Source organism: Phyllosticta citriasiana (assembly GCF_038021145.1).
Source record: "Phyllosticta citriasiana strain CBS 120426 chromosome Unknown IWZ02scaffold_6, whole genome shotgun sequence".
Lineage (NCBI taxonomy): Eukaryota > Fungi > Ascomycota > Dothideomycetes > Botryosphaeriales > Phyllostictaceae > Phyllosticta > Phyllosticta citriasiana.
Window position 1 is genome coordinate 1,164,946 of NW_027117283.1, and position 24,363 is coordinate 1,189,308.

General features: G+C 55.0%; 8 protein-coding genes across 8 annotated transcripts; 4 read left to right on the forward strand and 4 right to left on the reverse strand.

The window, feature by feature from the left end:
- Positions 1 to 646: 646 nt before the first annotated feature.
- On the forward strand, positions 647 to 3,038 carry IWZ02DRAFT_258201 (heat shock protein SSB). The gene is made up of 7 exons (XM_066763286.1): positions 647 to 773; positions 841 to 891; positions 953 to 1,079; positions 1,132 to 1,297; positions 1,355 to 1,734; positions 1,867 to 2,675; positions 2,729 to 3,038. The coding sequence occupies exons 1-7, from the start codon at positions 731 to 733 to the stop codon at positions 2,995 to 2,997; spliced, it is 1,845 nt and encodes a 614-aa protein (XP_066623112.1). The 5' UTR covers positions 647 to 730; the 3' UTR covers positions 2,998 to 3,038.
- Positions 3,039 to 12,329: 9,291 nt separating this feature from the next.
- IWZ02DRAFT_376432 (uncharacterized protein) lies at positions 12,330 to 12,877 on the forward strand (the record flags this gene model as incomplete). The annotated part of the gene is made up of 2 exons (XM_066764889.1): positions 12,330 to 12,435; positions 12,555 to 12,877. 2 exons carry the CDS (start codon positions 12,330 to 12,332, stop codon positions 12,875 to 12,877), a joined length of 429 nt encoding a protein of 142 aa, XP_066623113.1.
- An 822-nt stretch (positions 12,878 to 13,699) lies between these two features.
- On the reverse strand, positions 13,700 to 14,925 carry IWZ02DRAFT_450844 (thioredoxin-like protein). The gene is made up of 3 exons (XM_066767490.1): positions 14,661 to 14,925; positions 14,591 to 14,598; positions 13,700 to 14,532 (listed from the first exon to the last, which is right to left on the reverse strand). The coding sequence occupies exons 1-3, from the start codon at positions 14,811 to 14,813 to the stop codon at positions 13,746 to 13,748; spliced, it is 948 nt and encodes a 315-aa protein (XP_066623114.1). The 5' UTR covers positions 14,814 to 14,925; the 3' UTR covers positions 13,700 to 13,745.
- Positions 14,926 to 15,064: 139 nt separating this feature from the next.
- Positions 15,065 to 16,500, forward strand: IWZ02DRAFT_258310 (Vta1 like-domain-containing protein). The gene is made up of 3 exons (XM_066763287.1): positions 15,065 to 15,188; positions 15,237 to 15,465; positions 15,515 to 16,500. Exons 1-3 carry the CDS (start codon positions 15,086 to 15,088, stop codon positions 16,401 to 16,403), a joined length of 1,221 nt encoding a protein of 406 aa, XP_066623115.1. The 5' UTR covers positions 15,065 to 15,085; the 3' UTR covers positions 16,404 to 16,500.
- Positions 16,501 to 16,662: 162 nt separating this feature from the next.
- On the reverse strand, positions 16,663 to 17,217 carry IWZ02DRAFT_432887 (uncharacterized protein; the record flags this gene model as incomplete). Its single annotated transcript, XM_066766245.1, has 2 exons — positions 16,663 to 16,880; positions 16,956 to 17,217. 2 exons carry the CDS (start codon positions 17,215 to 17,217, stop codon positions 16,663 to 16,665), a joined length of 480 nt encoding a protein of 159 aa, XP_066623116.1.
- Positions 17,218 to 19,059: 1,842 nt separating this feature from the next.
- IWZ02DRAFT_258324 (uncharacterized protein) lies at positions 19,060 to 20,225 on the reverse strand. Its single transcript, XM_066763288.1, has 3 exons — positions 20,137 to 20,225; positions 19,340 to 20,033; positions 19,060 to 19,282 (listed from the first exon to the last, which is right to left on the reverse strand). Exons 2-3 carry the CDS (start codon positions 19,862 to 19,864, stop codon positions 19,139 to 19,141), a joined length of 669 nt encoding a protein of 222 aa, XP_066623117.1. The 5' UTR covers positions 19,865 to 20,033; positions 20,137 to 20,225; the 3' UTR covers positions 19,060 to 19,138.
- A 201-nt stretch (positions 20,226 to 20,426) lies between these two features.
- On the reverse strand, positions 20,427 to 21,738 carry IWZ02DRAFT_450862 (putative peptidyl-prolyl cis-trans isomerase). The gene is made up of 4 exons (XM_066767491.1): positions 21,498 to 21,738; positions 21,049 to 21,194; positions 20,850 to 20,987; positions 20,427 to 20,796 (listed from the first exon to the last, which is right to left on the reverse strand). Exons 1-4 carry the CDS (start codon positions 21,556 to 21,558, stop codon positions 20,605 to 20,607), a joined length of 537 nt encoding a protein of 178 aa, XP_066623118.1. The 5' UTR covers positions 21,559 to 21,738; the 3' UTR covers positions 20,427 to 20,604.
- A 94-nt stretch (positions 21,739 to 21,832) lies between these two features.
- Positions 21,833 to 23,976, forward strand: IWZ02DRAFT_450864 (uncharacterized protein). Its single transcript, XM_066767492.1, has 2 exons — positions 21,833 to 22,380; positions 22,444 to 23,976. The coding sequence occupies exons 1-2, from the start codon at positions 22,241 to 22,243 to the stop codon at positions 23,588 to 23,590; spliced, it is 1,287 nt and encodes a 428-aa protein (XP_066623119.1). The 5' UTR covers positions 21,833 to 22,240; the 3' UTR covers positions 23,591 to 23,976.
- Positions 23,977 to 24,363: the final 387 nt, after the last annotated feature.

Here is a 24,363-nt window from a genome sequence, read left to right on the forward strand (position 1 = left end):
GGTTCACGGAGAAAAGAAAAAAAAAAAAAAAAAAAATTGTTTAGTCGACTCCCAAAACGTTGCGGGCTGAGGGGAGTCAACTTTTCTTGAACGTTGAAAGTACCTAGTCATCAGTGGGGTGAGAGCAGCCTGGCGTTTTGGGACTGGGTCCATAGCGGCGGTGTTTTTGCCTTGTTTGCGTTTCCTCGTCCAACAAGTTCCTACTTCTCATTCTTCGTCGATGATTCTCAGACTTGAACGCGAGTTGGGAGGATATATGGAAGAGTGGAGGGCCCGTTTGTGGAATCGGGGTGGAGCTGAGCAAAGAAAGGGCCGGTTGGTGGGCGGGGTACGTACCTAGGTAGTACCGTGGGTGCACGGCGTATCAAGCGGCAGGCGAGGAACAGACAGCTTCGATATCAAAATGAGCATGATTGTAAAAATGAAGGACAAGAAAAGGAGAGTGAGCAACGACGTCGAGGTACCGGAGACGACGTTCAATAGGAATTGCCGAAAGGTGGGTTGGGTTGGTTAAAGGGCGCACGTGAAAGCTTTGATGGCCGCCCGGGGGCGGTAAACAAACCAAAGCTCTGCGGGCAGGGATGACAGCCGGCCCGCCTTCGCCTTAGCTAAGACAGGCAAAATTTCGTTTCGCGCGAGCACAAAAGTTCGTAGCCGCGCTGGAAACCCTTCTTCTTCACCTCCTCAACCTCCACCCTCCCCCTCGAAAAAAAAAAAATCTCTAGCCATCATGAGTGACGAAGTCTACGACGGTGCGATCGGTATCGATCTTGGTGAGTCTCAATTGCCTCTTCGGATCCTCTTTGAATCGACAGAAATCGCTGACGCTCCTCTGCGCAGGCACCACCTACTCCTGCGTTGCCAACTACGAGGGCAACAACGTTGAGATCAGTATGTCTCGCCCCGACCTCCGCCTCTAACGACTGTCATACTCATGCACAAATTTTTTCAGTCGCCAACGAGCAGGGTAGCTTCACCACTCCCTCTTATGTCTCGTTCACTCCCGAGGAGCGTCTCATTGGAGAGGCGGCCAAGAACCAGGCTGCTATGAACCCGGCCAACACCGTCTTCGATGTCAAGTAAGGCTAGAATTCAACTGCGCTCGGTGGCCGTGATCTGACTTGAAAACAGGCGTCTCATTGGTCGTCGCTACGACGATGAGATTGTCAAGAAGGACATCGAGTCCTGGCCCTTCAAGGTCGTCGACCACGACGGCAGCCCCATGGTCCAGGTCGAGTACCTCAACGAGACCAAGACTTTCTCGCCTCAGGAGATTTCCGCCATGGTTCTTGGCAAGGTGCGTAGAGAAAAACTTTGATTGTGCAGCGTTGAGCGCCTGCTTACACCCACACAGATGAAGGAGGTCGCCGAGACCAAGCTGGGCAAGAAGGTCGAGAAGGCCGTCATCACCGTTCCGGCCTACTTCAACGACAACCAGCGTCAAGCTACCAAGGACGCTGGTGCCATTTCCGGCCTGAACGTCCTCCGTATCATCAACGAGCCTACCGCTGCCGCCATCGCCTACGGTCTCGGCTCCGGCAAGTCTGAGAAGGAGAGGAACGTTCTGATCTACGACCTTGGTGGTGGTACCTTCGATGTGTCCCTCCTCCACATCCAGGGCGGTGTTTTCACTGTCAAGTCCACCGCTGGTGACACTCACCTTGGTGGCCAGGACTTTGACACCAACCTCCTTGAGCACTTCAAGAAGGAGTTCCAGCGCAAGACCAAGAAGGAGTGAGTTTTCCATTCCCCGAGGTGGGTCTCGAAGAAAATGGCGTTTCCTGGCACCTTGATGGCACATAGGAAGTAGCCAGATTTTTCGAGACACTGTGCGCTTACCCGTTGACTTATTCTGACAATTCGCAGCATCTCTGGCGATGCCCGTGCCCTCCGCCGTCTCAGGACTGCTTGCGAGCGTGCCAAGCGTACTCTTTCCAACGCCACCCAGACCACCGTCGAGATCGACTCCCTCTTCGACGGCGAGGACTTCAACTCGAACATCACCCGTGCCCGTTTCGAGGAGCTCAACCAGAAGTCCTTCACTGGCACTATCGCCCCTGTCGAGCAGGTCCTGAAGGATGCTGCCATTGACAAGTCCAAGGTTGATGAGATTGTCCTGGTCGGTGGTTCCACCCGTATCCCCAAGATCCAGAAGCTCCTCAGCGACTTCTTCAACGGCAAGAAGCTTGAGAAGAGCATCAACCCCGACGAGGCCGTTGCCTACGGTGCCGCTGTCCAGGCCGGTATCCTCTCCGGCAAGGCCACTTCGGCTGAGACTGCCGACCTCCTCCTCCTCGATGTTGTTCCCCTCTCGCTCGGTGTCGCCATGGAGGGCAACATCTTCGCTCCCGTCGTTCCCCGTGGAAACACGGTCCCTACCCTCAAGAAGAGGACTTTCACCACTGTTGCCGACAACCAGCAGACCGTTCAGTTCCCTGTCTTCCAGGGTGAGCGTGTCAACTGCGCCGACAACACCTCCCTCGGTGAATTCACCCTTGCTCCTATCCCTCCCATGAGGGCTGGTGAGGCCGTCCTCGAGGTTGTCTTTGAGGTCGACGTCAACGGCATCCTCAAGGTCACCGCCACTGAGAAGACCTCTGGCCGCAGCGCCAACATCACCATCTCCAACTCGGTTGGCAAGCTTTCCTCCACTGAAATTGAGCAGATGATCGATGGTAAGTAGTTCGGAGACGATTTTGAGGAATTATGCAAGCTAACAGTGCTCCAGACGCTCAGAAGTTCAAGACCAGCGACGAGGCTTTCAGCAAGCGTTTCGAGTCCAGGCAACAGCTCGAGGCCTACATCTCCCGTGTCGAGGAGATGATCTCGGACCCTGGTACCTCGATGAAGCTCAAGCGTGGCCAGAAGGAGAAGATCGAGTCGGCCCTGAGCGATGCCATGGCCCAGCTCGAGATCGAGGACACTGGCTCCGAGGACCTCAGGAAGAAGGAGCTTGCCCTCAAGAGGACCGTCACCAAGGCTTTCTCCACCCGGTAAATTTGATATCACAACGCGGATGGAGGGGTTGGTCGGAGTGGAGCGGGGTTTCTGGGTTTCTCTTGCTTTTTTCACTACTACTCTACGAGCTGCTTCTTTGTTCTAGACATGCGGGTGCGTTTTGGGCTCTAAAATTTTCATGATGGCTTTGAATATGCACCCTGGGGTCTCTTTCGCCGGTTGTCATGGGATTGAGCGGGTCGACTCCGCTATGAGGTACTGCTTGCTTGCTTGGTACCCAGGAGGCAACAAAAAGTACGCGAGGAAGGGTGCGATGACACACAATCATATTTCTTGGTTCTACCACTGCGGTTCTGCTCTCCTACTTTTGTGTTATGCTTGGTTGCATCGTTGCCCGGATGTGAAGGCAAAACTGTCTTGGTTGGTGCCGAAAGGCATCGCCCGCTAGAAGCACGGAACTCAGAGAGCGATCATTCAGCACTGCGGATGAAGCCAGGGAGCTGCCGATTCTCTCGAGTCCCCATGGTACCGTTCTCTTCGCATATCCCTGGTTGAATTCTTTCCAACCTTCGTATATGTCATGAAGAGGATGACTGGGGTACAAGTCGCTCACATATTTCTCAATGCGGCTTTACCAGTCTACAAGATTTTGACAGGTATGTTACACCTTGCCTGCGCAGAACTTCTGGTGTCTTCCTTTGGGGGTCACTCTACGATGGTGCGATCGTGGTGTTGAGAATGCAGCCGCCAGATTGAAGAAGATTCGTGAGAAGAGTCATGAGGGAATCTGCCTTTGGTGAAGGTTAGTCGATATTTGAGGTGAATTACCGCAGGCTCCTGTTATTAGATAGCTTACTTTGATTCTACTAGACTTCCACACCATGAAGGGCCTGGGTTTTCGTTATGCGCCGTTCAAGTGGCTAGGGTTGACACTTCAGGTGTCCGGCGGCAACTTTGTAGTTGTCGCCGTCGCGGCTCAAGCCCTTTGAAGGTCCACGCCTTCCTCCAGTCAGGCAGTTAGTGGAGTTTTAGACGCCTACGTTGACATCGTCTGCCCCCCAAGGCCACGACCCAACATCTTCGCCCTCGTCCGCCAAAATCCCAATCCATCACCAGCATTCCCAGGAAAGCATCAAATCCTTGACATCCGGTGCGCATTCTCATGAACTCAAGATCAGACCTCGATGTTTCTGACAATCAAGATTTCTCAGCGTCTAAACAGACTTTCCCACGTTGTCGCATACCTACCGAAGAATCAACGCGACAACTCACCTAGATCAAGACCTGGAGTTCTGAACCACATTACATACGGGCGCAAAGCAAGCGCCTCACGACCCCGCCAAGTTCTCGACACTCCTGTCGCTCTTTCACTTCTAGCCCAACAACACCATGGGTGTGCTTGACCCCATCGTCATCACCGGCATCCTTCTCGTCGTGGTTTCCATCATTGCAGTCGCGCTTCTGCATTTCCGCATGTTGCGCCGAGACAGGCTCAAAGAAGTGCGCGGAGACGTCACAGACGACTACGAGTTGGACTTCATGAGGTCTACGAGAATCCCCATGGACTAGCTGTGACGAGGCTGGTCCTCGCACAGGATTCTTCCCTTCAGCTTCAAACTTCGACTGGGAGACCTGCTTTGTTGGATGACTTTCGTGCTCTATGGGGCGTGATATTGCCGAATGTCGGTACGCGCTGAAAGGGTCGCGCCAGGATGGGAAGGAACTCTCGCGGGCACGACCAACCGTCGACTAGGAGCAGGATTTGCACATCAGCCATAATGGGGGAAGGAGCTTCGCGTCGTCAACTCAGAGAAGGGCTAGGAAGGAATTACTTGCGTGCTCTGGGCCGGGCTCCTTGGATCGAATTCTGTGCTACTCGTGTCAGTCCTCAGTCTCTCCTTTTGCATCACTCACCCAGCAATCGATTGTTGACACTTGCCAGCGCTACTTTTCGAGTGTCATTTTGCATCTCTATCCGCACCATCTCTATGTTTCTTTTCACTGCGAGATTGAACCGCAGATCCGCCTCCACGTCTCGAATAATCGTATCAGCCTGTCTCTATAGCCACTCGTCGTTCGCGCAATACACATTCCGCCTGCTGGATATTATCCACATACCGTCATTAACTTCGCGAGCATGCCCTGCCGCGACACCTCCCACAGGCACAACCAATTCATTTGGCTCTGCTCCGGCGACTTCTCCATTTGCGATTGCGAACGTCTGTGCGACTTTTGCAGGGAAGACAAAGAACGCAAATTCGATTGGCGCTCGGCTTCCAAGCTCGTTCAGCATGTACAGAAGGTACACGGACCGTTTGGAACCCTCCAGGATGTCCCCTTTATCTCGATTGGCAAGCACACCGATGATGAGGATGAGCTGAACAAGTAGTATGTCTTGGTGCTCGATGTTCGGCTGGAGAGAAGCTGACCCGTCAACAGTATTCGCATTTGCCATTGCCACTCAGACCGTGATTTTCCTTTGGAAAAATACTTGATCCCGAGGAAATCCGATGTCCAGGAGGAAGAGCACGTTGAAGAGGCACCAGCGCTTGACTACCTCCAACGGGCTTATTCTCCTCCAACGGGGTTAGACCACCGTGCATCAAAACGACGAAAAATAACCGAAGAAGAAGATAAGGAGAACGATGCCTCTGGAAAATTGACTGCCTCGCGCAAGGAGGAGGAATTACCGATTGATCACTCCCAACGGAAAGACCTTTCAATCCGTCGACGAAGTCCACGAAAAAAGAAGGACAAGGATCAGGAAGACGTTGGCTGTCGGACATCCACTTCCCAAGAAAAAGACCGCGAGGTTGTGGACTTAACGGTAGATGACTTTGAATGGGTAGATCATCCTGTCAGTCCAAAACAACCACAGAATACTGGAGACGAGGATGACGATTGCTTTGTCATTGTCGAAAGTGTGGAGAAAGATGATGATCTAACGATATGTTCCCCTAAGCGCCGGGCAGCAGGTTCCCGCCCTCGACCGCGAAACAAGTCAATATCGCCTCGCAGAGTTCCTCAAGGCGCAGGCGATTCCGATTCTGAATCCACTTCAGGGAGTCGAGAACGCTTGTCCACTCGGTCTTCGCATCTGACGGCACCGGACGTCCGCAATGAGTACAAACTGCCGATCCGATGCATTCTTCGAGGTGGTGGTGGTATTGGTGATGAAGATGAGTTTACTTGTAACGACAATTCTCCGTGTCCAAATACCCGAGGACCCAGCACAAGCTCGACCATGTCTCCTGGCCTCAGTCCTCGAAATGACGACGAAGAGAACCAGACGGGTGTTACACAACAAGATGCTATGGAGATGACTGTTGAACGGTCGGGGGTACACAGCAACAGTGGGATGCCGGATGATGCTGTTGATGTAGACCACGGTCGTAATGTCTCCAAGCCTTCTTCCCGGCGGCCGTTTCGTGAAATATTGATTGCAGGTTATTTGGCCCTCAAAGTCAACGAAAACCAAATTACGAAAGACGAAGGGGACGATGCAATTATGGATTACGATGTAGAGGCTGTCGAGGACGAAAGAGAAAACCGCTTTGCTCGCCTGATGCAGGAAAAGGCGGTGTCAGAACCAGTATCGCTGAGTCCAGCGGACCGGGCTCAATTGCAGCAGGAGAAACGCAAAGCGATGGATACGTCTCTTCATGGCGTTGAATCGCAGTTTGGAAATCTCTCTGTTGTAGAAGAAAGCCGGAGGTCAAGCCATGTTGGGTCGAGCCCCATTGTCACATTTGCCCCTGACCGCACCAGCCTCTCGATCACACCTACAGTCAGTAATCCCTCGAATGGCCCGCTTTCAGATGCCATTCAGAAGTCAGTCCCGTTGTCTCATCCTTCGAAATCAATACCGAAGCAGGATCCGATCGAAGAAGAGCAGTTTCATGATTCACTGCAATCCAAGACGGAAGACCTACATGGAACGACATCGCCGGTGGAACCGGAATCACTCTCGAAATCGCCAGATTCAGTGGATATGGACCGATTTCATGAGATCCAGGAACGTAACAAGCATCTGGACCTCCTGCCGTGCGCCAGTGATCCGCATCCAACGTTGTTGAGACACATCAACGTCACACCGAGGACGTCGCCAACTCATACCAGAAACTCCAATCACTCGGCCCTATACGGTCCGCTTCGACGTATAAACTTGACGCCGCTCCGTACTCCGCCTCAGCGAGATGACCCGTACCCTTGCCGTAGCCTCAATCGTTTGACACCGCGTCGCACGCCACCGCAGCCTCTGCAACCTTTTGATCGCCTCAGATTAACTCCACGCCGCTCGCCGCTACAGCAACATCCCCTTCATGCTTTTGGTGGTCTTAATTTGAGTCCAGTCTCCTCGCCACTGCGAAGATTTCCCAGAACACGATTCGATTCGCTGCCTACGCGAGATGATGATGCTGGCAGCAGCAATGCTACTTCTCCCCAGAACAACGGCTTTCACCGTCGGCGTCGTCCACGACCGCCTTCACCGTATCCTGGCAGCCACTTGCGTCAGCGCAGGCGTTTTCGGCGAGAAGAAGGCGATGAAGAAGCGAACACATTGATTGAAGAGGATGAGGGAGAGGGCGACGCAGGACAGACGGTCAGAGCTGTCGCTCGGGTCCTGGGTTATGCCACTGAAGACGGCCGCTTGTCCCGGTCGTTTGCCAGCAGACTGAGAGGGGGTGGTCGGACACGAAAAGTCATGCGCAAGTTGAAGAGCCTCTTCCGTCGGAATCGTCCCAGGCCTCTGCCCACTATTGAGATACCAGGGGATGGTCAGCGCATCATTTTTCGAGATTTACGCCACAGAGCTCGGAGCTTTCGGGGGCAGATGGCCGATTTCGTCGCACAGGTTGGAAGACGGTCGGATTTGAATGATGAAATGCCACGGCCTGTGAACCCTCCAAGCACTTCTCCAACGCCTGTCAGTCATCTGCCGCATGGTGTTCAATCTGCTTCGAGGCCGCAGGGTCTTGTTCCCACTCCTTGGGCATCTCCGTCACTTCCATCGCAGGCTAGCCTTGGTGCATCTCTTCTGTCAAGTCGACAAGCTTCTCCACACCCACGACTTCAGAGTCATGATAATGCAAGCACTATGGGGCTGGCTGGAAGCAGTGTTGGGGATCGACAGGATTCCTATCAGCAATACGGGAATACGTGTGCTGATCGGTCCGGGATGCCACCACAACGGGAGCCGGAGCGACGTCAAGGTTCTAACCACCGACCCCAGCCAGCTGGGGAGGGTGAAGAGAGGCCAAGGACAGGCAGCAGTAACAGCAGTCTGCGCTCTCAATTTCAAAGGTGGCGAAGACTGAACCCACGCGTTGACGAAGATTCGTTTGGACCTTTCTTACATCAGAATCTGAGCAACCTCTTCCCCCAAAGAAGCCGGTCGTCAGAGCGCGATGCAGAGGGCGGCCAAGGAGGCAACCAAGGAGAAGGCGCTCTCCACCCCACAGAAAACACCAGGGAACGAAGACCGCGCAGCCGGCAAGGATCGACGAGGCGTTCCCTCAATATCTTCGTGGAGGGACCCTTGAATATCTTCGTGGCCCAGCGTCATAATATAGAGCGCCCGCGTGCTGTTCCCGGTGGCCCTCAACCGAATCCTCAAGGTGGCACTGCTGGAGGGCAGGTGGGCACGGCACCAGATCCTCAAGGCGGTACTGCCGGAGGACATTTGGGTACGGAACCAAATTCTCAAGACGACACTGCTGTAGAACAGGTGGGTACGACAGTTGACGGAGCAGTTGACACCACGGGCGGCCTCAATGGAATTCAGAACGCTGTTACCAATGGCTATGGACCGAATTTTGAAGACGAGATTGCCGTGTGGCCAGTGGTACCATTTGTCAACGGAGTCAACGGAGTCAACGGAGTCAACGGAGTCAATGGACATGGAGGTGGCTCCCCAAACAACAGTCCTCGGTCCAGCATAACACCATCCTCGTCCACATTTCCGGTAAGGAGTGCTGTAAATGACCGCCACGTTCGCTTCGCGCTATCTGTCTCCTCCATCAACACTGACGAAGTGGGCGGTGATGGACAGAATGCGACTCAACCCACAAGCTCGTGGAGCCCGAGTTCGTCAACCTCCACCGAAATGGAGCAGGAGAGAGGGCCGTTGCACGTGGTCAATGGCGACGACCAGGACGTGAACAATGGGAACGGCACTCTGCGCGTGGTCAACCCCGACCCCCTGCCCGTGACCAATGGCGTTGATGCGCACGAATCACCTGATCCAACTGACAGAGAAAACGGCAATTCAAATGGTGGTGCAGGGCCTTCAGCATTGCCCCTTCTCGATGGTGCTTTTGATGATGAGTTCACTTCACCCGTCAATGCTTCTGTTGGAAGCCCCATAGTTGAGCTTGACTGTGCCGCCGATGAAGCTATTGCTTCTCCTGCTGAAAGCGTAATTGAGGATCCAGACGATACCAGCATCAGTACTTCTGTTGCCGCTGGAAGTGTGAGTGAGGATGGTCAGCAAACCGATTCGCCTCCACCTAGCCACCACGACATTGATGCAAATCCAATTTCTGAAGCACACCAAGGCAATGTTGACGCCACAAGCGCCGATGCTTCCGCTCGTCCTCACCGCCCATCAGATTCAAGCATACAGTCGTATTTGCGCGTTGTCAACTGGCAGTATCAACAGGAGGATCGCAATCGACAGAAAAAGGTCAAACCCTCCACTGTAGTCGCTCGAGGCAGCGTCCGACCTGACGGACAGGTCATCCCCTCCATCAGTGTCATCCCTCCCTCGAGTTCCTCGGACGATGCAACCACAGCCCAATCGCCAGATTTGCACCTCCTCAGACCCAAAGCACTGCATTTTCACAGATCTGCCAGGTACGGGCTACGCCACTGCACGCAATGCCAGGTTTCCCATGTTCCTGGACCCAGGGGCGTCGATCTCAGGAGCTTCAGACCGTGCAAACGGTGTCGCCAGCTTATCATCAAAGGCGAAAAGCCATATCCGTGGAAAAGGCACTGTTTGCGGCAAAAGAGCTCCAAGAAATGTCTTCATAATGCAAGGTCAAATGCTTCGGCAGAGATGGCCGATGAGGAAAGCGAGAGCTTCTGGTGCTGCTGTATTCGGATCCGATTCAGAATTAATCCAGACCGTCGTGGGAGGCTGAGAGGTGGTGGTGTTGCTAGCGGTTCTGGGTCATTTGCATCCGACGGAGACTATTACACTGCGCCGGAAGGTGACAGCGATACCGATGAGAACTGCGATACTCTGCAGGATGATTCCAGGTCGCACTCGGACAGCCTCGTGGAAGAGTATGATCCGCCACCGCCGTTGCCGTGGTATCGTGGGGGTCGTGGAAGCTCGATTGCCTCTCTCATGACATTGAAGTCGAGGAAGAAGTTGGAGAAGAAAGCGAATGCACTGAAACAAGTCGATCGTTCACGCACATCCACTTTGAGAGATGCAAATCCCGATAGTGGTGTTTACATGGATTCTTCCGCCTCGTGGGAAGACGTCGAAACCATTGCAGACGCGGAAGGCTTAGAAAGCGCCCCTGCCGGCGTCCAAACACCTGGCCGCACATCGGGCATGGCTCTGCCGACAACTCCATTCAGCTACCAGGGCGGCGAAGAGGTACTTTCAGTAAGGGACTCATTTCGTCGCCTCTGTCGCCGCAGAGCCTTCTGGAGGGCAAAGGACGGAGAGAACGTGGTGCAAGGTGGAACAGACGACCGAAACCTCAGCCAACGAGCTGGTGTGTGCGTCCCTTGCGAGCTCGATGGAGCCAGGGAGCTTTGCGATGGCGCAACTCGTTGCGGGCGTTGCGGGATCTATGGGTACGAGTGCTATCCGTGGCAGCCGCAGCCGGAGCCGGAGCCGGAGCCACAATCTTTCTTTGATTTCGATTCCGATTCCGAGGAGGACAAACCGAAGCGAGGAGGTAAGCGGAAGGTGAAGTCCACGTTGAGGAGACTCAGGCGCCACTTTAGTTGTGGATTGGGTTGATGTCGTGTCGTTGTAGAAGTGGAGGTTGGCTCATTCGTTGGAGCATCTTTCTCTTTGACAATGCGCGGAGCAGGCTTAGCTTTCGTTTGGGTATCCATGTCATCTTTCTTTCAAGAACCAGGTCATTGAACCAGAATAGCAATCGTTGAATTCATCTTGGAATTTCGATGTCGTGTGGGATGCCGACTTGCTTGATCAGCGTTTGCTGTTGTTGGCTGTGCCACAAGTCGGTGACCAAACGGACTGGACATGGCCAGACAAAACACATCGATCCATCCCCGCAGTGCAGCAAGCAAGCCAGCCAACCATCCGGCGAGCAAAGCCGCCCCAGAGCCTCATCCGCCCGCCTTGCGTGCGTCTGGAGAGCTAGTCCCGGCAGCATTCAGGCTGTGCAATCACAGCAGTTGCGGACGCAGTGTTTCCTCGCACGCTTAACCTCTTATGCCGCCTCTTCACCGTCTCGTCTTCTCCACAAACAAAACCACCATCATCCGCCCTTTTGCTATTCAAGCCATGCCGTCCGGCGCCGCTGTCAAAAAGAAAGAATCGGCCGGTTGCTGATGTTTGATCATTTTGCGATCGCTGGATTGGCGCGCATTTGATTCCACAACCGACGATGCCGCCTGGACAAGAAGAAGAAAGAAGGGAAGGCGGACCAAGTGATGCAGAGGCCAGAGAAGAGAGGTGGAGTACCAGTCATATCAATGTCAGAGATGACGCCGCCGCCGTTGCCGTCGCGGACGTCACGGTCCCTGCAGCGGTGCCTCCCGCGAGCACGTCATCTGGAACGCTTCCGATAAGTGGGCACGCGACCATGGAGACCAACGACGCCGCCGCTGATCTCGAGACTGAAGCAGGCGCTGAGGAGTTGGCTAAATCGGCAAATTGCTCTTCGCTGCACTGCCCTCAAGCTAGCGGTGGAGTTGCTGGCGGGGATGGTCAAGCTGAGCACAAGGAGGGGAAGGATTCAACAGCTTTTTTTCGCACGACCAACACCACGACTGCGGCATCGGGAACAAGCTTGAGCTCGTCTTCTTCGAACGCGCGCGAGGGCAAGGATGAGGGGAAAGAGTATGAGGACGGCAGCGAGCCCAAGGATAAGGGCAAGCGCAGAGCAGACGACGAATTCATTGACGCCGGACCATGCAATCACGAAAAGAGGCCACCTGAGGACCTCGACGACACGAAGCTCAGCAACCCGAACCTACGCGAAGCCACGGAGCTCGCTGCTCTGCCTCCCTTTTCGTCGTCCTCGTCTTCCTCGGCGACAGGAGCAGCGTCTCGGTTGTCCCGGCGCCGGACTCATGGAAGTGGGAATGAACCGGGAGACGGCGGCAGTGATGCTCTATCACAGACGCGCAGTGGCGCGGGCAGCGGCAGCGGCAGCATGCGGAGCACTCTGACCGGCCCTCGGTGGTGGCAGGCGGTGCAGCGGTGGTGGAAACGGCACGTCAGCGTCACAGTCGAGGTCAAGGGCATGAGAGATCACTTGGGTAAGTAAGCAAAGCAAAGCAATCAACTCCACGTATCCAAAGCCTCGAGGAACCCCCATCTCCTCCAACCCAAGATCACCACCACGCTAACTCATGACCCCTCGGACTTTGTTCTACAGCCCTCGAGCGCACCTATCTCGGCTACCTGCGCACCAGCATCGCGCTGAGCATGACGGGCGTGATTCTCGCCCAGCTGTTCCGCCTGCAGCACTCGCTGCACCCGGATGCCCACCTGGGCTTCTACGTGCTGGGCATTCCGCTGGCATCGACCTTCATCGGATGCGCCATTGCCGTCGCGCTGCTCGGCGCGTTCCGCTTCTGGCGCCAGCAGAGCGCCATCATCAGGGGCAAGGTCCTGGCGGGCGGCTGGGAGATGCTGGTCATCATGATTGGCAGCTTGCTGGTATGTCTCGTGCTGCTCGTTTTGGTGGCTTTGGCGTAGATGGGATGAGTGGCCCAGAATCCTGGCGCGGTTTGAGATGATTGACTGACTTGTGCGTGATTTCAGCTGACGACGGCAGTCTTGATTCTGCTAATCTTGGTTGACGTGAGAAGAGAAAGTGATCCAACCTGGAAGACGTAGATGGCGAGCACAGTTGCTTCATGATGGCAGCCAAACTTTCGAGACACAATCAGGCAATAAATTCGACTAAAAACCTACCGCAAGCGCCAATCCCCTGTTTCCTTCATCCCTTGAGCACATCACAGCTCATCGTGATCCTGGTCCTCTTCCTTCGGCTGCTCCTTGACTGAACCTGCATGGGTAGAAGACTTCTTCACCGTCGGGTTTTCCGGGCCCGGAAGCTTGAATCCCTGAACCACAACACCCTTGGGGAGTTTTTCTTTCTTACCCTCGCCCATCTTGACCGCATCAATCCAGTCCTCCAGGTTCTTAGCCGAGAAGTCATCCTTGGTGTAGTGCTTCCACCATCCCTTTTTCGCGTTCGTAATAACAATCTCAACTCCTTCTGCCTTCAAATCTAGCTCCTTGCGCAGCTTGGCCGATGATTCGATGTCCGCAGGTACCTGATATGCTGCAAATGTGCGATGTCCGCCTCTCTGGTGCTTCTTCAGCACGCCAGCGAGGCCATCCAGAGCCTCCTTTGCATCTCCCGTCGCTTCCTCGCCTTTCTTGGTGGGGAGGAACGCCACAATGCAATTGCTGCTTTGGGTGGTCAGGCATGCGCCTTTGAGATGGCCGTCGACTTCGATGACGGAAACCAGCGGCTTTTTTTCCTTGGCTTCCATTGGCTTTTGAGCGTCAGACTCGGGAGCAGGCTTCTTGTCTGTTGGTCAATGTTAGCACGTTGTCATTTGCTAGCCACCGAACCAAATGGACACAGCGACTTTTGAGGATTGAGGCATCGAGCGCTGATACACTCAGGATAGGATATGGCTGGAATTCTCTTACCCTCAGGTCCCTTCTCCTCCTTGATGTCAGTCTTGCTCTTGGTTTCCTTCTTCTTGTCTTTGGTCTTGGGGTCCTTCTTCGAGTCCGCCTTGGCATCACCAGGTTTGGGATTTGGAGCGGCAACCTGGGAAACGAATTCCACCATTGGGTCCTTCTTGAGCTCGCCATCATAAACAAGGGCCGTTTTATCACCGCCGGGCAGCAGGACGAGCATAGGGAATTTTTCGACCCCAAATGTCTCTACCGCCTTATTCTCCTTGTTCCGGATCTGGGCAAATTGGACGCTTCCCAAAAAGTCAATCGCAAGCGCCCTCAAAAGCGCGCTTGTTGTGCCCTTCTCAGTGAAGAGGATAGCCTTGGCCGTGTTGTTGGCCTCGTTCAAAAAGTCGTCCAAGTCCTTGTCTCCTACTCTCTTGACATGGTTGGGAATCTTCTCCATAACGGCATCCACAATGGCTTTCGCACTCCTGGCGCCCTCATAGTCTTCAACAACAGGGTTCTTCTTGCCAGGGCGAACAACTTTCAGGGTCGGGAATCCTTGCACTCCCATTCGTCCGCAGAGCGGTTTGTTATCCTTATCGTCGCAGTCGATGGCGGCGACTTGGGCGAGACCGGCGAGTTTCATGGCGGCCTTTTCGTAGGCAGGCATGAATTTCTGGCAGTGGCCGCACCAGGGCGCGTAGAATCTGGGGTGTTCGCCATTAGTCAGTCTGGGGTAAAGTGGAGTCGTTCAGCAGGGCTTACTCCACGATCTGCGCAGTGGTCAGCGTGTGCTGCAGGCGAATTGGTCCGCGAAGGTCTCCAAATCACTTACAGAGGTGTAATTGGATTTTGCAATTAGCTTGTCGTAGCTTTTGTGGTCGATTTGGAGGACGGGCGAGCTCTTCGTATACAGTCTCTCAGCCAAAACTGGGGCTGAGAGACAAAGGGCGGCTGCCGCAGCAGCGAGAGCTTTGAGTTGGACCATAACGAACGTGAAGCTGTAGGGGAAGCGCGAGAGGGTGGTAGTACAGGAATGGGAGTAACCAACGCGGCAGAGCGCGGACGGGGTAGTTTATAGCTTGTTCAGTTACGGCAAGCTGGCCTCAGAATTTCGCGGGGTTTCGACATGCTCCCGGTGGCCAGAGCTCCCGCCGATCCCGACAGGCGGTGAAAGCCGCGGCAGAATCCCTCAACGTCCCACCACCAGCCGCATCTGCACCTGCTCTCTGCCACTCTTGCAACTGAATCCCATCAACCATGCCGCCCCAAATTCCTGCGGGCCTCAAGGCGGCCGACATTACTCGCTTTTCCCTGCGCGCCTCTCAGCTCGAAAAGATCAAGCCCGTCATTGCCTACTGGTGTAAGTTGCAGCCAAACCCCGACAACACTGGCGACTAACAGGCTGCAGGCGAGTACCATGTCGTCAACCAGATTATTGGCAAGGGCCTTCATACGAACGACGAGGAATGCATGACATACACGACCGCCCTGATGGACAAGCTCGAGAAAATAAAGGAGCAGAATCCCGACAACGACGCCATTTTGGACGAGGTTGCAGCCAAGGCGTACCTGGAGCAATTTGCGCTCGAGACGTTCCAAAGGGCTGATAATACTGTGAGGGCCAATAAAGTGACTGCGTATAGAATCTGTCTCCCATGTTCAGTGCAAATTTCTGACGCGATATAGTCAAACGGCCGACACTTTTCGTGCTGCCGCGACCTTTCTGGACCTATTGGCCATCTGGGGCCCACTTGAACCTGAAATCGCAGCCAAGTCCAAGTTCGCCAAATACCATGCCTTGCGTATAGCCAAGGCCTTGAAGGCAGGCGAGGATCCCAACTTGTCGAATCCTGTCCAGTCTCCATCTCCCGCCCCGGAAGAAGATCCTCCAGCTCTCGATCCGAACGACCCCGAAGTACAAAACATCAACAACGGCCAATCGCTGCAACCGACTGTGGAAGACGCGCCTCCATCTTTTGCGCCCTCCCCAGCTCCAGCTTTTGACCGATCCGGGACAGAGGAAATCGGGCCTTCAGGGCCTTCCAACGCGGCTCCCTTCCCTCCACCACCCCAGCATGATGTCTCTCCGCTAGATTCTCCCAGCCGAAAGGGTTCAACAACCTCGGTTGGGGGTGGATTCTTTCCAACGGTTCCAACCTTTACTTCTGAAAACGCCGCGCCAGGTTTACCAACTGCTCCGGAGCAGCCGATGGATACCGATACTCCAATGGCATCAGCACCTTCTGCCCCTGCAGCACCTGCGGACCCTGCGGCATCACAGCCCTCTGCTTCCGACCCTCAGGACTTTTATCGGTCTGCCCCCGCCCCCTTGCCTACCACAAACCACATTCCTCCAGCCCCTCGTGCTGCACCACCAGCGCCGCTCGACATGCAAATGAGCGGCGTGACACCCAGTGTTGAAAGCACGAGCTCAAGGGCATATGAAATGGACGATGATTCAATTATGAATGCTCAAAAGCACGCCAAGTGGGCCATTTCGGCGTTGAACTTTGAAGATGTTCCCACCGCAGTCAAGGAGCTTCAGATTGCACTGCAGTCGCTCGGTGCTCGCTGACAAGCTGGTCCCCCGCAGTGGCAGCTGAGACATCTTTGCATGGCATTTTCTAAATTATATAGTCAGGAGGTTTGCTGTGGAGGTGTTGAGTTGATCTTGGATTGGAATTCTGCACGTTCTTTCTTGTCTGTTTCGAAGATACCCCACGACAAGCATCGTTCGATCCCTTGTTCTGTCTCCCACTTCCGATTTGACTACTGTCGCGTGCGTGGTGCTGGCCGTGCTAGGCCCTTTGTTGTTGGATATTCCCACAAGCTCCTCAGGCGGGCATCCGCGTGTCGTTGTCGGGGGTCTTGTAACCACCTGTCTCGGTTCCATTTCCCGTCGGTTTCGCGAAAAGCCAACCGGCAACCGCGCTCACGACGCCGCCAACGACTGGTGCACCGTAACCACCCATGGCCGCCGTCTGGGGCGTGGCGAAAAACCAGCGCGCAGCAACGGGACCGATCAACGCCTGCCACGCGGCCGCGATGGAGCCTATACCGCATCATCCTCTGCGTTAGCACAACGAAGCCGCGACACAGCTACAACGTTGACGACACTGCAACTTACCAGCGGTAGGTCCAGCAGCCGTGAATCCAAGCATTCCAAGCAGCGGGCCAGTGATGAGTCCGGGCGCGAAGAAGACGACGCCGCCGACGACGCGAAAGCCGGCCTCGCGCGGGTTCTCCTGGACGTACGTCTTGATGTTTTCGGGCAGGTCCTCCCACTTGATGGAGAAGACGTACTCGGTCGTTTTGTCGAAGAGCTTCTGGGCTTGCTCGGTGCAGTTGGTGATGAAGTTGTTGAAGCTGTTGAAGAAGTTGTTGGCCATTTTGGAGGCTGAGTTTAGCCGATGATCGCGACCTCTGACAGTAAGCTGATGGAGAGGAGAGGATGGAGGTTGAGAGATGATGGCGCTTGCTGGCTTGTTTATCTACCGTTTGTTTGCCGCCAACGACACACGAATCTCGGCGGGGCTCTGCTGTGCTGTGCTATGTGGTGAGGTGACTGGCTAGCTGCCTGACTGCTACGCGTCGTCAAGCCAGATAAACCAGAAGGCTTGGAAAGGTCTTCAACAGCAGAGGGCGAGCAGGCGGCGCTTGCTTTTCAAATCTTCACCAAGTAGCATCCCGAGGCCAAGGAGAAGTGGCAGAAGAAGAAGTACAAGGTGTCAAAGCCATGATTCTTAATCATCTACTGCTGGTCGTCCATTCCAACACCCTGCATGCAGTACCCCTACCCTCACACCTCCAACCTATCAAAGCTCCCTCAGCATTTCAGTCGTACCCTCCAATCCCGCTCTCCTCTCGTACCCAGCATCATCAAGACCCTCAACCTCCATCGACCTATCGCTCATCATAATCGCATTCAAATCATCAGTGGCATTCGCTGCCGCGGCCGCCAAAACGGCAACAGCAATCTCCGACCCCAGAGCGCCAGTTTGCACGAGGCCACCCAACACGCTCAACAATACACACAAGAGTAAAGAAGACACCATCACTTACCAGCCGCCGGGCCACTCGTCGTAAGCCCCAACGCATCGAGCAGCGGTCCCGTCAGCATCAGCTGGACCGGCGCAACGAACGGCAGCCCGTTAAGCGCGAACAGCGATGCGCATGGATAAACGCGAGGACGGCTGCGGGCAGCGTCGCCCCAATCGACGCCGGCCAGCGCCGTGGCGATTTCTCTTCGACGGAGAAAGATGACGGGGATGGACAACGACGACGACGACGACGACGACGACGACGATGATGATGATGATGCTGCGTCGGTGAGCCATGGCAGCACATCGCTGGCGACGGCTTTCTCGACGTCTTGCGCCGCGTGATCGATCCGTGGTTTGGCTTCGGTGGCTGATGAAGCTATCGACGTCTTTGGGCGGCTTGATCAATCCGCGGTTTGGCTTCGTCGTTGACAAAGTTCTCCACGCCTGCTACTGTGGGTCGTCGACGGTCTTTTTTTTTTTTTTTTTTTTTTTTTTTTTTTTTAAGCGTTGGCCAAGAAGCTGTCCTTGAGTGAAATGAAATGACGTTGGGTTGCGGCCTCCTACCGTGCGTTGGGCTGTTGTCCTATGGTTGGTACTTGAGGCACAACCTAAGGGATGTGAATGTCATTGTGTTTGAAAAGACACAAGACTGCCAAACGTGATGGTCAGCGCGATTGTTTGCTCTGTGTGGTGTTATGGGTTACTCGCGTTGAGGACACCAACCTTTCGGGCTTCAGGAGTGTGGTCCTGAACTTTCAATTAAAACCCCCTGTAGAATGAAGGCTTGGTCTAATACTGAGATGTCATTCGTCGCAAGTCCTATGAAAGCCTGCCGGGAGGCTTTCCATAGTCATCAAACCTAATTCAGATGCCGATTCGACTTGTTCTGACCCTGTCCAATATTTCGTAAATCTTCAAGCGACGGTTACACTAGATCTTTGCAAATGATTCCAGAGTTGATGTTTTCGACTTCCTGCTGCTCACGACCAGGAAAGTACGAAAATCCGGAGGAGAAAATAAAAGGTCATCATCATTGTATTTGGTGTTTTCGTGAGCTAAGAACGTCGAGATGTCGTCCTGAACCTAGGAACCTCGTCGTTGGTCGTTAGGTGGGTGGAAAGATACCCAATCCCGCCGATCTCCCCGACGCCTGAAAGGCTTTTCTGCGAAGATCATGAGCCATACTCAGCACTCGCGCCGTGTTCTGTCGCCAGTTCAACATGGCTTGGAGCCAAGCGGAAGAGCGACTGGATCGGGTGCAAGGCCACTACAAGAACTTGCCAGCCAGCTTCATGAGGCCACCGCCGCTGCTGGAACCGCCACCGGAGCCGCCCATCTCCGACTTCATGTACATCTTGAGCGCCGTCTGGGCAGCCGACTGGATAGCGTCCTGCTTGGTGGCGCTGGAGTGCTAGAAAGGGGGTCAACAAGCGCACGTTCTCCAAGATGAATTCGAAGGAACACTCACAGCCTTGCCCGACGACTGCTGCTGGTCAAACAGCTGGCTGGCAAGGGACATGGCGGTGCCAATAAACTCCGTCTTGCCTCCACTGCCTCCACTGCCGCCCGAAAAATGCTTGAGCGCCTGCATCGCTGCGGCGGCGCCCATGTTGTCCGAAGTAGCCTCATGGCCATTGCCATCGTCCGTGTACATGCGCTTGTGCTGGCGCACGGCGTCCTCCTCGTCGACGTCCTCTTGGGCCAGGCTGCTCTTCTTGCCCGAAAGCATGCCTAAGGCCTGGCTGAAGAGCGAGTGGTCTCCGCTGCTGCCGCTGTGCTTGGATGCATGCTCCGCTGCGCTCGAAAAGTCGTCGTCGTCGTCGTCGTCGTAGCGCGCGCCCCCGCCATACGATGTGCCCGTTGAATGGCCGTAGCCGCCTTCGCTGCGGCCGTAACTCTCTTCGCGGCCAAAGCCGCCCTCGGAGCGACCGTAGCCTTCTTCACGGCCATAGCCTCCCTCGCCGCGGCGGGAGTATTCGTCATTGTAAGACATGGTGGGGATATTGAGGTGGTCTGAGGATTGCGGGGTAAAAGCGTCAGTTGGGCGTTACAAAGTTTGGACGCGGGATTGAGCGATTCAGTGAGTCCGAAGGGAAATGAGGCTCTCCTTTTACGTTGGGCAAACAGGCAGAGGGGTAGGCAAACAACGGCGACTAGACAAGCTGGCGTGAACAGGTGCGTCAGGGGGTGCGGAAAACGGCGGCGGGGAACCGTTGTGGAGCTCAGGGCCTGACTCGCGGGGTGATTGAATCGAGTGGCACGTACTTGGAGAGGTTTTTTCAGATGTGATTGTTTGCTCGGGTGGTTTAGCGAGGCGGCTTGACAGTCGCGGGGTGGAGAGAAAGTTCAAATTGGAGCGGTGATGGAGCGGGGGAGATGTTTGTCGTGTCAGAGTAAGAGGTGTTTGAAATTATGCCTGATGACGCATGGGGAGGGGCACCACCTAAGGGACGTCGCGGCCAAGATTGGCGCGTGCACCTCGACCAAGCTTGTTTTGGATGTGAGATGTCGGCTCCGTTCCGTTTTAAACCCGCCTCTCTCCAGCGACCAGCGATTTTTTTTTTTTTTTTTTTTTTTGGGCTCGAGTATTGAAAATGTCGTTGACCGTCAGGGATGACCTTGGAGCACATGGCGCGCAATTCGTGGCTGCGTCTATTTCAGGCGCACACGCGTCGGTTGTTCCACTGGAGCATCCGCCACGATGGAATTCAATGCTGCCATGGCGTTGGACTTTTACATCTCTCCGCATTGCGCGATGGTAACGTCCTGGACGGGCTTCTCCCGCTGCGTGCGAGTGTTTTCAATCTTGCGCACAACGTCCATGCCGTCGACGACCTGGCCGAACACGACATGCTTGTTATTCAAGAATGGCGTGGGCACGGTCGTGATGAAGAACTGGGAGCCATTTGTGTCGGGCCCAGAGTTCTATTGGGCGTGGTCAGCTGTGCGTGCATCATGTCCAAAACGAGTCGACTTACGGCCATGCTCAGCAGTCCGGGCGAGTCGTGCTTGAGCTGGAAATTCTCATCGGCAAAGGAGCGCGAGCCATAGATGCAGGTCGAGCCAGTGCCATCACCGTTGAGGAAATCACCACCTTGAATCATGAACTCCTTGATCTGAAAGATGAGGGCATGGTCAGCAAGAAAAGGAGCGGCTTGCATGTCGAGGAATACTTACGACACGGTGGAACTTGCAGCCCTTGTAGCCCTGAGGCCTGCCAAGAGCATTCCTGTTCTCGCCGGTACAAAACTGACGAAAGTTTTCAGCCGTCCGCGGGACGACGTCTTTGAACAGCTCCATCTTGATGCGGCCAAGCGGCTCGCCTGTCAGATTCCAAGAGTCAGCACAAGTGGCCGCAAATGAACGACGCCACGTGCGTGGACCAAGGCATGATTTGCAGCAAGGCAGAACAACATGTAGCAAATGCAGAGACTCGTGACGGTTCAATGTGTACAGATTCAGGCTTAGCCAATGGCGGGCAGCGCTAGGTGGAATCTAGTTGGTGGCGATCAAGCGTCGAGGATGGCTTTTGCAGGAGATCGGGCCATGGCGAGCAAAAAAAAAAAAAAAAAAAAAACCCGAAGTGGTCGGGGGAGAGAGACAAAGGAGACGGGGTTCTAGCCTACCACCGAGGGAGACGTCGAAGAAGACGATGGGGTTCTCGGGATTACGGAGTGACGCAGCCATGTTGGGATGGAAGTACAGGTACAGGAAGGTAGAGAATGAAGAAATGGGATGGTGGTGACGACAAGACGTGGGCACACATGTGAGTGTCAAGTCAAGTGCAGGTGGCTTGGCGGCGTGGCGGCGGGGCGGCGGGTAAGTGTTTGGTGTTGGTGTTACTGGGGCAGACGGCCGGTCCCGGCGCTGGAGGCATGTCAAGTCAAGTCAAGTCAAGCCAAGCCAAGCCAAGGCACAAGCGGGGGGTCCTCACCTCAGTCAGTTCTGGACTCGTCGCACTCAACTCGACTCTACTCTGCTCGCTCACTGATAAACCACCCCGTCGACCTTGCGCTTACTCCCTCGGTCTCCCCCGTCGTCCGTCCAGTCAGTCTTCCTTGCCGCCTGCCCGCCTGTCACCTGTCGCGCCTCCTAGCTACAGTAAGGTAGCTAGACCTGACCTTAGCCGGTTCTTGCTAGCCGCTCCCGCCCAGCCCAGCCCAGCCCAGCCCAGCCCAGGCCTGCTCCATATTCAACTCAGCCTTTGTCGTCGCTCCTCTGACGCCATCTGTCAAATCCAACCCAATTCATCCCTCGCGCCCCCGGCCAAGCGCCTCACTCCTTCTACATGAGTGCCCTACTCTTCCTTTGTACTTGGTAGGATTCTTCACCAAGAAACATTTCGCGTCGCACTGCGCCCGAGCCCACCATGAGCAACTCGACGAGTAGCGGCGCGCCTTCGGCCACCTCAAACTCCAACAGTAACAACAATGGAGGCGGCGGCCCTACAAACTCTCCCCTGCTCTTCTTCGTCGCTCTCGGCTTCGGAGTTGTCTTCACCAATCTATGGTTAGCGCTCCGCACAACCGCCGCAAAATCTCGCCCGGCCTTGCTGATTGATACTTTGCTCAGGATCATCGTCGGCGTCAAGTACTGCTTCCGCTACAACCAGCGCAGCCGCCGCGCCCGCCAGAATGGAGAGGCCGAAATCGATCTCGGCCAGGTCAATCCTCATCATCGCCGTCGTCGTCGCGAAAAGAAACTCATGACAATGGACGAAGTTAACGACCGCTTCCCATTGATCAAGTACAAGACGTGGCGCTCTGGACGCGAAAAGGACGGCCTCCCGACTGCTGGAGGTATCTCAAGGCCCGGCAGCCGCGCTGCCAGCCTTAAAGATGCCGATGCCATGGTCAGCGCTGAAGCCGTTCATCACGAAACGATTGACGCCGAGAAACGGGATTCGCATCCACCCGATCAACCCTCGCCATCTACTGCTACCGCCCCGACTGAGACCAACAGAACAGAGAACAACCGGGACTTGTCTACCGAAGAAAAGGACCTCGAGCTGGAAAAGTGCAAGACAGTGGCTAGCACTGTCGAACATCAGCACCTCAAGCCTGCCGGCGCCGAGGACGACGATGAAGATGACGACGACGACGACGACGACGACGAAGATCCCATCAGGACGGCCGCTCCGCCAGAACTACTCTCTTCCCGTGGCGACACTTGCGCGATCTGCCTTGAAGAACTTGAAGACGATGACGACGTTCGCGGTTTAAAGTGTGGCCACGCATTCCACGCCGGATGCGTCGATCCCTGGCTCACTAGTCGCCGCGCCTGCTGCCCATTGTGCAAGTTCGATTACTACGTTCCCAAGCCTCGTCCAGAGACGGAAAACGCTGGCGACACAGGCCGGCGCACTCCTGGGCTGCGCATGCCGCAAACACCAACCTCTGTGTGGATCTCTGCCAGCCCCCGTCGGCCACTGCGTACCGCACGTCTCATGGTCATTGGAGACCAGCGCAACGAGGGGCGCCGGAGCCCCCGAACTCCTCGCACACCTGCTACACCTGCCGCTCAGCAAGAAAATGCGCAGTCTCCTGGCCTTGGTGCCCGGTTGCGAGCTTTCAGTCCAACCATACCGTCTTTCAGCAGGCCATTCAGATATGTTTGGCGTCGCTCGGAGAACTCGAATGAGGCTAGAGCTGCCGCGGCACCTTCAGCATCCACAGCACCCACGGCGACTCCAAGCCAGTTGGAGGCAGGCACCCGCTAATTCACCACGTGCACATTCTCCTTGCATCCCACGACAATCTCATCTCGGTTCGACCGATACCCCTGTGCATTCCAGCATAGGCCGAGAATTTTATAATTATTGGCCAAAGCACTTGCAGTGGGATGCTCAAAAGCATCACATATTCCTCACAGCTTGGGGATTCTATGACTATAATCTCTCCTTGCCTCCTACCAAGCAAGATTTCCAGGGATGCATCTTTTCCGGCGCCGGCTAAGTCCGCCTACGGTTCTCGACAGGTGCGCAACGGCTTCGGTTTCTTATCTACTCTTATACTGTCACATCTTTTTTCGGGCAGCGGATGGTCAGGCGGTTGGTGGACGGCAGGGCTAGGGTTCAACAGGCTTTTTTTTTTTTTTTTTTTTTTTTTCAGAGTTGGGATTTTTTCCGTGTTTCATTGTCGCCGTCAGATACCCCATCTTACTTCCTTTGCTCTCTGTATATGCAGTTGAACGTTGCTCCGGTCGCTTGCTCGCCGCATGCCGCGGTCGATCGACGCTCAACGAACAACAACGTCAGCAACCCCCCATAGCGTCCAGCGTTTGCGCTTGCCAAGAACCACAACCAAAAAAGGAGAGCCGTGCGGAGCCAGCTTTGATAAGAGGGCAAAAATAGTCGAGACAGGTGGTGCGTACGGACGCGCGGTTTATGTCTCTTGTTTGATTCCGTCCTCTCCTTTTCTTCCAGCGCGCATGATGGGCTCTCCATTTGTTCTAGGATGATGACGCCTGCTGGGACCGTTTCTCTCATGGTCG